The sequence below is a fragment of the Lytechinus variegatus genome, chromosome 2 (assembly GCF_018143015.1).
Source record: "Lytechinus variegatus isolate NC3 chromosome 2, Lvar_3.0, whole genome shotgun sequence".
Taxonomy (NCBI): Eukaryota; Metazoa; Echinodermata; class Echinoidea; order Temnopleuroida; family Toxopneustidae; genus Lytechinus; species Lytechinus variegatus.
In genome coordinates this window covers 75,556,962-75,570,451 of record NC_054741.1, presented here as the reverse complement: position 1 = coordinate 75,570,451, position 13,490 = coordinate 75,556,962, and the positions used below count along the sequence as shown (strand labels likewise).

The 13,490-nt window shown below is 36.1% G+C and overlaps 2 protein-coding genes across 2 annotated transcripts; both read left to right on the top strand.

Annotated features, from left to right (window-relative positions):
- Positions 1 to 399, top strand: LOC121406961 (uncharacterized protein K02A2.6-like). Its single transcript, XM_041597835.1, has one exon. The coding sequence runs from the start codon at positions 1 to 3 to the stop codon at positions 397 to 399; it is 399 nt and encodes a 132-aa protein (XP_041453769.1).
- A 9,368-nt stretch (positions 400 to 9,767) lies between these two features.
- On the top strand, positions 9,768 to 13,490 carry LOC121409637 (octopamine receptor beta-2R-like). Its single transcript, XM_041601545.1, has one exon. It carries the CDS (start codon positions 11,717 to 11,719, stop codon positions 12,791 to 12,793), a length of 1,077 nt encoding a protein of 358 aa, XP_041457479.1. The 5' UTR covers positions 9,768 to 11,716; the 3' UTR covers positions 12,794 to 13,490.

The following is a 13,490-nucleotide window of genomic DNA, read 5'->3' as shown; positions in this document are numbered from 1 at the left end:
ATGACTGAACACACAGTTCGTGATTGTCTGTCCTGTCAGATGAATACCATTGAGCACGCCAAGGAACCACTTCGAATGACGGAGCTTCTACAACACCCTTGGACAGAGGTTAGCGTAGACTTTGCCGACCTTCCTAGCGGTGATCACATGTTGGTAGTCATTGATGATTACTCGCGTTTTGTGGAAGTAGAGATTGTTTCCTCTACTGCAGCAAGTCAGGTCATTCTGAAACTTGACCGAATCTTCTCAAGCTTTGGAGTTCCTACTGTGGTCCGTACCGATAACGGCCCACCCTTCAATGGTGCGGAATTCAATCAGTTTGCCAACTACTGGGATTCAGGCATAGGAAGGTTACACCGCATTGGCCTCAAGCGAACGGTGAGGTTGAAAGGTTCATGAAAACACTCAAGAAAGTCTATCGCTGTGCCATCGCAGAACGCAAGTGTTGGAAGCAAGAAATCTACAAGTTCTTGCGCAACTATCGTGCGACACCACACTCTACTACAGGGGTTCCCCCAGCGACCCTTCTTTTTGGACGACCGCTACACACGCATCTTCCAGAAGTGCCATCTCACCAACATCACAATGACCTCGATGCTTCTGTTCGCGATCGCGATAGAAACAAGAAACAGAGCATGAAAAGCTATGCAGACAGTCGCGGAAAAACCCAACCATCACCAATTGCTGTTGGCGATACTGTGCTTGTTCGTAGGGATGGAATGGTCCCAAAGCACCAGTCGCCATATCTTCCGCAGCCATACAAAGTTGTGAGAAAGCGTGGATCTCGCATTACCGTTCGTTGTGCCAATCATTACATCACACGCAACTGTTCGCGATTCAAGTTGTATAGCGGTCCGATCCCTTCCAATCGCTATGATGATGATGATGACATGGAGACTCATTTTCCTCCAAATGCACACAATGTCCCAATGCCAGCAGGACATTCGCAGCCTGCTGTACCACGGCGCAATCCACGTCGTGAGCGCCGTCCTCCGTTACGTTTTCGTGATTTTGTACCATGACTAAGTATACTTCCAATCAAAAGTAACATAACGCTTACCTGATGATGCGAAAAAACAAGAAAATTGATAAGAAGACAACAGTGCATTTTAATGCATATTCCATTTGTTTCTTTTGATAATTTTTGAAAGTGTCTAAGAATGGCAGACACATAACGAGTTTTGTTAATTGCCTTCACACATTTTTGTACAAATGTTATAATTGGCAGTATATTGTCTGAAGAGTTATGCATCTCTCTGAGTTGATGTTAAGATAAGTATAAAACAACCATACAAGCTTCCTTGTCTTATTATTCAAAGTTATTGTACCCTCTGGATGTTAGTTCACTCATGTGATGACGATAAACCACTCCTCATATTGTACAACACATTTTTAAAGGAGTACTTATATTCTGTTGTTTTACCTATAAACTGATAATATGCTAACCAGTTTAATATTTACAGTGCCCACATTTTAAGGGTTACTTTTCAAAATTCAAAATGACACATTTGTGTTTTGCAAGTAGACAGGGTAACAAATATCTGTGTAGTATAATTTTGTCCATTTTTCTTTTCTTTTTAGCTTTGTGTACCAAAAAAAAAAAAAAGGAGGAAAAGGGAGGACTATGAGTGTTTTATCTTATGATGAAGAAAATGGAAGAGAAAGAAGAATCCAGTTGTTTTATGTTATGATGAAGAAAAAGAAAATGAAACTGACAAATTTTTGGTGATATGTTTTATTTTGAGGTTTTGAGAGAAACTTGATTGATAGTGTTCGCATACAGGCATTTGCATAAAGTTGAATTTGCATTATGTATTGTTATTGAGATGTAAAGGTAGAAAACACAGCTCAGTAAACCAAAAGAAGTTAAAAAAACAAAACAAAACAAGTTGAATGTTTTGATCAGTAATCTTGGTTTATTTTAAAAGTGATTTGATGTTTATAAAAAAAAATTGTGTTTTGGCCATTGAACATGGTAAGAGCAGTATAGCAGTTCAGGGCCCTGTTGCATAAAACTTTTGCCGGAGTTTTTTACGGCAAAAAATCAGAAACTACGGCAAAAAAATTTGCCGGAGTTTTCCATTGCATAAAACTTTGCCGGAGTTTTTTACGGCAAAACTTTAAAAAAAAACTCCGGCAAATCAAGTGGGTTTTTGCCGTAGCTCCTGTACCAACGGCAAAGTCCTAAAAACTCCGGCAAAACTATTTCAAGGCAGCTGCTCAGGATCTGTCCCAAGTACCATGTACAGTATTCACCTGTCGATGGCTTCAAGAATAATTAGAACGTTGACATAAGCCTTCTATAGGCTACGTTATAAGGTAATTACAGAAAATTTCATTAATTCAGTAAAAATAGGGCCTAGGAAGGTCTAGATTTTAAGTGAAGTGGGGGGAATAATTGGTGGTTTAATTTTTTAAGATATATCAACCCTGTGACAGGACAATAAATAAAAATCTTAGATAGAATCTAGTTCTAGTTTAACTTTAAGTAAATCTATATGACTACAGTGTTTTTTGAAAAGTTATACTGTGAATAGAGCAATGCAGTCGGACTTAACCCTTTAAATTATTCAAAACATAAGGCTTTAAAGTTGAACTTGAACTTGGGCAGTCTGCTCTTTTTCTTTGCTACCGTGACCTTTATCGCCAGAGCCTCCGGCTGGCGAGCTGGCCGCTGGATCAACCTCTATGCGATATGCGACGATGTGTTGTTGGAGTACCTTCTAAGCCGCCTCTATTTTTTGCTGTTTTTTACCATTTAACCACCTTTACAAATCCAAATATTTACAAGTTCTATAAGACATACCCAGAAATACTACTCTAGATCAACTGAAATACTCAGAAGTATGAGCTAACTTTATTTTAACGATTGAACAGACTTGTACTGCAAGTTCAATTTTACGAGGAAAACTTGAATAGCAGTCGATACGGCCTAGTCCCACACTTGCAAAAATAAGTTGGAACTTCAAAGTAAGATTAGGACGTGCTCACTGGACATCTTAATTTCTCACCTTTGCCAGTCTCATTTTTCTTTAACAGGTCATAAAAACTGGGTGATGATTGAGAAGAAGGAGGGGCATGCTGGAGGAGGTCTATCTTTCACTAAAAACAGACCTAACTTATCTTTTTCTTCCCTGTCACTCGGCTCGCTCCAGTCCAAGACAGACGACGATCGAGCACGTAAACAAAAAGGAAAATGAAATATCCGACTGATATCAAAACTTACACTCTGGCAAATTAAAAAACTCTGGCAAAAGTTTGCCAGAGTTTTTTTGCCATGAAATTTTGACCGAATTTGAAACTCTGGCAAAAAATTAAGGTTTTTGCCATAGAAAAACTATGGCAAAAATAAGTCTGGCAAAAGTTTTATGCAATGGGGCCAAGGAGTCCATTATAACATTCAGCAGCTCCTCAGTTACACTGTACATTTGTATTTACAATGTTTAAAGGCTTAACATTCAATCCAAGGTGAGGAGGATTGTAGTATCGTAAGTGTTCTTTTGTTATGATGTTTTGAAGGATACTGTACGAGACGGTCGGTAATAAAAGTGGGAAACAGAAAAAACAGTGTTCGATCCACTTTTGTTGTTTTGAGAATATCTAAACATTATATAAACCTAACCGTAAGACCCCCCACTAAAAAATGATAGACATCTTCTCTTCACCTTCTAATATTACTTCTGTGTGCCAACTGGAATGACAAACTGAAAAAAAAGCAGAAGTTGCAGGTTTTACCAAATTTCCACTAAAATATGGTTACCATGGCAACCATGTCTCCACCCACTCCAAAATCATTAGACGGCTTTGCTTTACCATAATGGACCTTCAATACCCGACTTCAAAAACTTCAGAATTCAGCAGCCCGCATTGTTTTTCTGTCAAATAAACACGATCACATCACTCCTGTTCTTAAAGACCTCCATTGGCTGCCCATAAAGGATCGAATAGTTTTCAAAATTTTACTTTTGGTTTATCATATCATCAATGGATCCGCACCCAATTACAACAAGTCTCTTATACACCACTATCAACCTGCATGCACACTGCGATCATCCCAATCAAGTCTCTTACATACCCCACTATCTAAAAAATCCTGGTGCTATCGAGCCTTTGCTCATGCCGGACCAGCTCTGTGGAATTCACTACCATAGGAGCTGAAGAACTCAACCTCTGCAACATCCTTTAAGGGCAACCTAAAATTGCATTTGTTCACCAGCAGGTACTAGGTTTGAAGACAGACATTTTTCCTCATTTGTAATTTACCCTTTCTTGTACTTCTCTTAGTTCTCTTTACTTTTATGTTTTGCTCTCTTATAAGTGCCTTAAAAATTTAGTCAAAATGGAAAAGACGCTATACAAATTATATGTACTATTATTATGACAAATATGAAGATAATTGGAGAAGAAATGCAGCCAGTAGAGCACTCACAAAGAAGTCTCTGCTATTCCACAAAACTCTTGTTACCATGGCAACGATGTCTCTGCCTACACCAAAATCAATGGGCAGCTTTGCTTTATGGACCTTCATGCCACATTTAAAGCTGATCAGACAAGAAGAAATGCAGATGGTAGAGCGCTCACAAGGACATCTCTGCTATTTCCACAAAAACTCTTGTTACCATGGCAACAAAGTCTCTGCCCACACCAAAATCAATTTGCAGCTTTGCTTTACAATAGACCTTCATGCCACACTTGAAGATGATCAGAGAAGAAATGCAGCTGGTATAGCACTCAAAAGGACATCTCTGCTATTTCCACAAAAACGCTTGTTACCATGACAACGATGTCTCAGCCCACACCAACATCAATAGACGGCTTCGCTATACCATACTCAACCTTCATGCCAAATTAGAAGATGATCGGAGAAGAAATGCAGCTGATAGAGCGCTCACAAGGAAATCTCTGCGGTTGCGGCGGACGCTGCGCGACAAGGCCAAATCCATAGTATCCTCCAAACTCTGGGGGATACAATTAAATGCAAAATAGGTATAAAGTTACATGAATTAGAGCTACCTTTCAGCAACAGAGGAACATTTATTGCATTCATTAAGTTCATGTGGACAGAGCAACAATATAAAGATAAATAATGGAGGTATAGCATCCTTTACGATTGAAGAAAAAAAAGTAGTGGTAGTAGATGAGATAGGAGCAAGACAGAGAGAGAACAGTTAGATATATATATATATATACATGTGTATATATATATATATATGCCTACATCCTACAAAATGGCAAAATCTAAGAATGGGTTTATTCCGTCATAGACGTAAAGACGAAGGTAGAGTGTGTTAAGGCGCATAACGAACATCGAAAGAAGACAAAAAATTGCCTTAAACACAAATGTAGAGAAATATATAAACCCCTCAAAAAAAGTTTTGCAACTCAGATTTGGGGGATGATATCTCTTTGGTTAATGAAGTATAAAAGATGAAACTGGTTTCATTGGAAAGCTGAATTATTCCTCTTTACAATGACATGCCATTTGCTGTGATTATGTAATCATGGAATATGCAGTCACCATGAACATTGAGAAAAGTCAGAAGTGAAATGTTGCAAAGTGCATTGATTGCTAACAAGAGTCTCCATTTCTATAGAATTTCCACCATGCTGGCCGGCCGGCGACAGTGAATGCACTCGGTCCATCCTCAAAACAATTGGAAATTCGCTATTGGCATGCTTGGAAACGATGCATTTTGCAACATTTCATTTCTAACATTGCTGCGTATTATCATGTCTGTGTATTCCATGATAACACTAGCATTACAAATGACACATGATTGTAAAGAGGAATAATCATGCTTTCCATTGATACCACTTTTCGATATGATGATGGCATACTACTAAATTTATTAGCACTCAAACTTGAGTTGCGGAACTTTTTTTGAGGGGTTTATATATGTAGACAGTGTGGGAGGGAGAGAGAGGGTGAGGAAGTAATATGTTTGGATTTGCTGGTGGCACTTTTCAATTTTAATATGATCATTAATGACAATAATGATTTATGACATTTGTTGTTATATCTGTCATTATACTACTTCCAAAGTAATGTACCTTTGTCAACAAAATCTTCGAGATCAAGTTTCCAACACAAATTTGATGGTATGAAAGTAGTTATGTTTCTGCTACTTAGCAGATGAAAGTTGCAGGACAGTGAAACAAGGATATAAAACAACTGCTCGAAGCTGTTAGTCAATGCAGTTGTGAAGTTTCTCCCATGTTGCTGTTAGTCCAAAGACTGTGCGTCTTTCAATGTGGTCACTTTTCATACCATCACAATTAAACGTGATTCATCTTCAAGATAAATGAACTCCGATGCAGCACCAAGTTTTCAAGATATCATCTCATTAGAACATTTACAGGTAAGACATCTTTGGTATCAATTATTGAAACTTTGTTCCCATATTTGGAACACAGCGCATAATTACTTCTATTAATTGTTCACTCTGATGCAAGTACACACCTTGAATATTTAAAGACAATTGGGCAGCCAAGAGTCTTGGGACATTGATATGTTCTATGTAGAGACTACAAACCTTGATTGATGTAACAAGGGAGAAACCTACTAAAAGAATTACTGCATATTGGCATTTACAATCTATGGGGTATCCCTATTGGCAAACAACCTAGAGCACTTTGCTCACAGAACTAGCCACCTTTCTCACTACCTTCCTATATCTAGCTTACTGGAAAGAAGTTCGGTGGAAATTAGTTTAAAGGGTAGTGAGAATGGTCAAAGCAATCTTGGAAGCGGTCTTCCACACTGGTTCAAAAAACCACCTCGCGATGTAGTTTTCAAGATAGCTTTGCCTCGTTTAACTGATTTTAGTGCTTGCAAGTGAGAACACAAATGTTCTTCGGGAAGCGATCTTCACACACTTTGAGCGCGCTACTCCACACAAGGATACTTGATCAGCCTACTCTTATGTCCAAGTTTTATGGACTCGATCCATAAAATTTCAGTTAAGATGACAATTCCTCAAATAACCCCAACATGGCCAAAGTTTTAACCAAAAATGAAATTTTTGATGTTATTAAATCTATGAAGATGAATAAAACCCCAGGATTTGATGGCCTTCCTATTTAATTTTACATAGTATTTTGGGCTGATATTAGTGATTTACTATTGGATTCATACAATTATTCCCTTCAAAATGGTGTGTTATCAATTTCTCAGAGGAATGGAATTATAACACTACTCCCAAAGAAAGATAAAGACCCTCTGTTTGTTAGAAATTATCGACCTATAACGCTTTTGACTGCTGATTATAAGATACTAGCCAAATGTTTTGCCAATCGCATTACTTGTTTTATGCATGATCTTATTCATCCAGATCAGTCTGGTTTTTTAAAGGGCAGAAATATTAGCAACAATGTGCGTTTAATTTTTGATATCATTGAATATACACAGACAAATGACATTCCTGGAGCAGTAATATTACTTGATATTGAAAAAGCTTTTGATAGTGTTAATCATAACTTCCTTTTCCGAACTTTAAAACATTTAAATTTTGGTTCTAAGTTTATTGACTGGATAAAAACTCTGTATTCAAACAGACAGACATATGTTTTGAATAATGGTTCCTTGACTGATCGCATCTCAATGCAAAGAGGTATATTTCAGGGGTGCCCTATCTCTCCTTACCTGTTCCTACTAGTTATTGAGATATTGGCTATTTCTATTCGACAGAATAATCAGGTTAAAGGTATTAAGGTCAAGAATCAAGAGGTAAAAATATCATTATTTGCAGATGATTCGGTTTGTTTTGTAGACGGGGCTAGAGATTCATTTAACATTTTGTTGGATATTTTGAATAAGTTTGGTAAAATTTCTGGTTGTAACTTGAATTTAACTAAAACAGAAGCAATTTGGATTGGTTCCAAGAGAGGTTGTCAAGATTTTCCGTTAAGTAATCATGGAATTACATGGAAATCAACAAGTTTTAAATCTTTAGGTGTCAACTTTTCTATGAATTTGGGGTTGATATTTGATTTGAACTACAAAGAAAAATTAAAAAGAATGACCCAATCAATAAATTGCTGGCGAATGAGAAATTTTTCGTTGATTGGTAAGATATGTGTAATCAAATCTCTTATCCTCCCTCAATTGTTATATCTTTTTTCTGTTCTCAGTATAAAGATACCACAGTCATTTTTTAAGGAACTTAATAGTCTGTTCTTCAAATTTATTTGGAGTGGTGGTAATGATAGGGTTAAGAGATCATTTATGTGTAATGATTATACTCAGTGTGGACTAAAGATGATTGATCCTTATCATTTGCTCTATCCCAAAAAATGACATGGGTCAAACACCTACTTGATGATAATTTTGAGTCTGTTTGGAAATCAATTGAAATCTCAGCTCTAGAAAAATTTCATAGTGATCCTAATATTTTGTGGAAATCATATGCCCCAGAAACCGTTTTACAAATTGCAGATTCGCTTCGTTCATGGTATTATTTCAGAGAATATGCTTCTATAGAATCATTTCATTGTAAATTTTCTGAGATGGGGCATTGCCAATTCTTATGGTTTAATAGATTAATTCGATCAAAATCCAAAAAATACTTCTATTATGAATCTTGGCATGAGAAGAATGTTTTTGTAATTTCAGACTTATTGAATCCACCTCATCCTGGACATAAATTGTTTGAAGAACTTATTTTAGATTTTGATATTCCTGTGTCTGATAGGAGAAAATACAATTTTTTAATGAAAAATATTCCAATGGAGTGGTTTAATAGAACAGTTTTGACTAATGTACATGTTCATGATATTTTGATTACTAAACTGATTACTGCGAAAAAAGTACCATGTTATGCCTATAAAATTTTGAATGTGCAATATCTTCCAGATAGACGGTACAACTACTTGAATGAATGCCCATCAATCCCTGTACCCACTTTGTGGGAAAAGGTACATAAAGCCAATTTCTTTTGTACTATTGATACTAAACTCTGTTCCTTTTACTTTAAGATTTTTCATAATACTATAGCTCTAAATGCATTTCTGTATAAAATCAAAAGGAAAGATTTACCAAACTGTACATTTTGTGATAATGAAGAGGAATCAATAATTCATCTGTTCTGTGACTGTGATAAGGTTACCCCAATTTGGAATCTGCTATTGACTACGATAAAAAAACATATTTCAGATTTTAATCTGACTAATTTTCAAAAATTGTTTGGTGTATCAATGGATAGATTTGTTACTTACCTTTTACTATTGGCCAAATATTATATTTATATTTGTAAATTCAAGAACACCTTACCAAATGTGGATTTATTTAAAATTTTTGTGAAGAAACAAAAGGAAATTGAGCATCACCTAGCCAAGAAAAGAAACAAACTCACTGTACACTTTAAGAAGTGGCGATTTGATATATGATTTTTATTTTAGATACAGGTAGTTCCCCCTTTTCCATTCTATTTGTTTTTGTATCTTAAATTGAGACTTGTACAATGCACAGAGTAATATGCTACAAATGATTATACATGTAAATTCATCTCGATGTGTATTCCCTTTAGAGTAACCTGTATCGTCCAATGTTTTATTTTGATTTATGTCACCTTTTTTTTTTTTTTTTCATTTATTTTTTTATTTCATTTTTGTTTTTGTGATTTTACTGCTTTTGAACTGTTTCAAATCATTCCAATTACCTGTAAATATTGTGATTATATGTGATTTTGAATACCAATAAAACACATAAAAAAAAATAAAAAAAAGTTAGTTGAACCTAAGTGACCTTTGATCTTGGTCATGTGACCTGAAACTCAGGCAGGATCTTCAGTGATACACTATTACCCTTATGTATAAGTTAGTGAACTAGATCAAATACTTTCAAAGTTAAGACAACATTTTGAAAACTTAATTTTGGTTAAGATTTCGATATTGATTCCCCCAACTTGATCTAAGATCATTGACCCTAAATGACCTTTGACCTTCATCATGTAACCTGAACTCAAGCAGAATATTCAATAATACTTGATTACTCTTATGTCTAAGTTTTATGATCTAGGTCCACATACTTTTAAAGTTATGACATTTCAAAAACTTAACCTTGGTTAAGATTTCAATGTTGACACAACCGCCATCTGAAAAGGGGAGCCTAGAGTCTCGCTCTGCTATGCAGGCGAGACAAAAATGAGAATATCTCAAAAAGTAAATTTTCTCCTTTCATGTGTTGAAATTTAAAGTTGTAAAGTAAAATTCTTGAGTGAACCCCAAACTTCAAACCTTGTTTTCTTCATATTCTTTAAACCTCTCACTAAATTTCTTCTACATTCAATCAAATACTTGTGCAGGTTATTGTTGATCAATATTGACAAGCTACACATTTTAAAGCTTATGATGCACTTTATCACGCTCAATAAAATGTTTTTAAATAATCATTCTGAGTGATTTATTGTTGCTTTTGGTGTGGTAGGTCACATTTACCAATTTCCGGTCAGGAATTCTACAATGATCTCTAAATACCACATATTTGCTGATATGAAAGCAAATTATTCCTTAATACCTCAGGAAAAATATAATGGCATGTTAGTACTATTCAAATTCTGAGGTTTCTGCGAGTGAAAGCACATTACAAGAGCTTGTCATGTGAGACATAAAGAATGTGCATTGATTGTATAGAAATGTTAGAGGTTTGATGCTTGCTATGTATTCAATTATAGACACTTTACCAGGTTCGGATTGGTGTTTATACAAAATAAGGCACCTGAAGGGTGTTTCCATTTACTGACAACCCTTTTCCCTCATTCACTGTTGTACACATGATGAATATTCATAAAAATGGTGACACTGTACCAGGGTCTTGCCCTCGCATTGTACCAGCCCTGCCAGATCAGGGTCGGCAAAGGCAGGCGCCATAGTCCACCCAGCAACCTGGCTGGTTAATTCATGCTCCCTAAAACCTAGTATCAAGTCATAGGTATGTTGGAGTAAGTGGCTCATTTCACAATATCGATAAAGCAGAATTATTCTCCTTACTATTATTGTTATTATTAAAGATCTACTCATCAGGCCAAATAGACAAAATTTCGCTGCTGACTTACTCATAAATTCCCTTCTTGTTATTATCACTAGCACATGTGTGTTTATGCCCACAAAGCAAGCAACGACCAGTCACTCCCCAAAACTTGGTTATAATGAGAACAAATATTCGTCAGATTCATACCATTTAAATATCCCAGGATCGAAAACCACACCTCAGACATCATTTATTACCCATTTCCAAATTTTCTCACTAAAAGATAAAAGAGAATGATTATTTTTGAAAAGGTTTGTTTTCTTCACGCAGTGAAAAAGGGGAAATCAGCGATACAAAAATGTTGATGGCTCATGGATATTCATTAGCAATAAAAGCCAATCACAGAAAGGGAATTTGGCCACGCCTCTTTTTGAAGGAAAATACATGAGACACTAATGAATATTCACTACCTGTACAAAAGTGAATGGGGAAGGGGTGTCAGTAAATGGAAACACCTGCACCTGAACGACATCTTTTCTGCAGGAATCCTGCAAGCAGCTTGTTAATACAAATCAAAGCAGGATTTGAACTAAACGACCAGCTCATCAGTTCCCTCAAGGACTGAGCAACTTGTATGATTTATAGGTATTGTTCCAATCAATACAATGTTAATCTTAATAATCTTAATATTGCCTTATATTTTCAATCTTATCTGCAGTTATAACTGACAGCTGTTTTGGCAGACCAGATATGGAGACACCACCAGCCCTTGACAATTTCCTAATGGAAAATGGGACCAAAAATGGAACACAGCAAGTCATTTCAATTTATGAGGAGTATGGATACTTCAATGTTATTATTGTTTCAACACTATTTTCAGTGATTGCTTTTGTAGGACTTACAGGAAATACAATGGTCGTCATTGCTGTTGCTTTATCTTGTAAACTCCAAAACATAACTAATGCCTTTATTGTCAACCTGAGCATTTGTGATTTTATAACATGCGTTCTCCTGCCTTTCCAAGCGGCTGCTGTGATATCACAGGATGGATGGCCTCTTTCAGATTGGGTCTGTTATGTCATAGCATCTCTGGTTATTATCACTCCTTCAACTAGTATCTTGAACCTGGTTATGATAAGTCTGAATAGATACATATTGATCACCAAGCCTCGAAAGCTCTACATGAAGGTGTATACCCATCACAATGTTGCCTGGATGATTGCCTTGACATGGCTCTTTCCATTCTTTGTCCTTCTCATGCCTCAATTCTTTTTGGGTGGCTTGGGTTATCGGCCAAAATTCAAGTTCTGCCTCTGGAACTCTGAGCATGAAGATGCTCACATTTTCCAGGCATCTGGTACACTCACTTTTGTTGTCTCCACTGTTCTAATAATTTTCTCCTATGCCTCCATCTTCCTCTTTGTCCGAAAACACATGCACGTTATGGCCAAAAAAGAGAGTGATGACAGAGCATCAGTGAAAATCAATGAGAGAGCTCACGATAATAATGAAGTCAAATCATATACATCGACTAAAAAGGAGACCATCAGTAAGAAACAAATTGAGATCACTAAGAACCTCTGTGTAGTAGTTGTCACATTCTTCATCTGCACCTTGCCTTACTCAATTCACCTTCCAACAAAAATATACGATATGCGGGGCACCTACTTGGGGACGTTAATGGTGTTCAATGCTTCCATAAATCCCATTCTTTATGCAGCAAAGCATCCACATTTCAAGATCATCTTCCGTTGCATGTTCCAATGCAAATACTCAGACATTCCAGCACCATCCAGGAGACTGAGGAAAATTTTGAATGATATGTAATCATCATCAGCTTTCAACAGCTCTGATGGAAATGTGACTGAGTGAGATAGATCAAGGACAAAACTGATATGTGTATTTTAATTACAAGAGACTCACATACAGTTTCAGAATAGTTGAAACATATGCCCATTAATTTACTGGTCTTCCAACTACATTCTATATAAATGCCAAGGAATTAAGTTGACTTGATTTTTTTTATCCCTATATAGGCCAGGGTATTTTGGGAGTTCATATGGCCGAGGGGGCCTTGAGATCTCCACCGTCGACCGCGCGGTCGCGACGAAAATTGGGACGCAGGTTGTCTGGGATATAATCTACAAAATTGTATAGTATTTTATTTCATGCGAATTGTTATTAAGTAATTATGCTAGTTTATGCATAATTAGTATAAGAAATCATACTTTTTCTTCTAACTCCATAAATAATGCTCCAAATGTTCTAATTTTTGGCATAGAAACTCTTTATGGTGTTTTTAGCAAGTTAACATGAAGAAAAATTGTGACATCAGATTAATTTCTTATGTATTATATTGTTTTTTGCAATTTCTTATGTCTTTCTTTTTTTTCTTTTTTTATTCAATGAAATTCGTTCGGGACTCTTCTAAGATCCTAAACAGCAAAAAATACATACTTTTAGACCAATAAAACTAAAAATAATGATACATTTATGATTTTTGGTTGAAAATGCAATTTACATT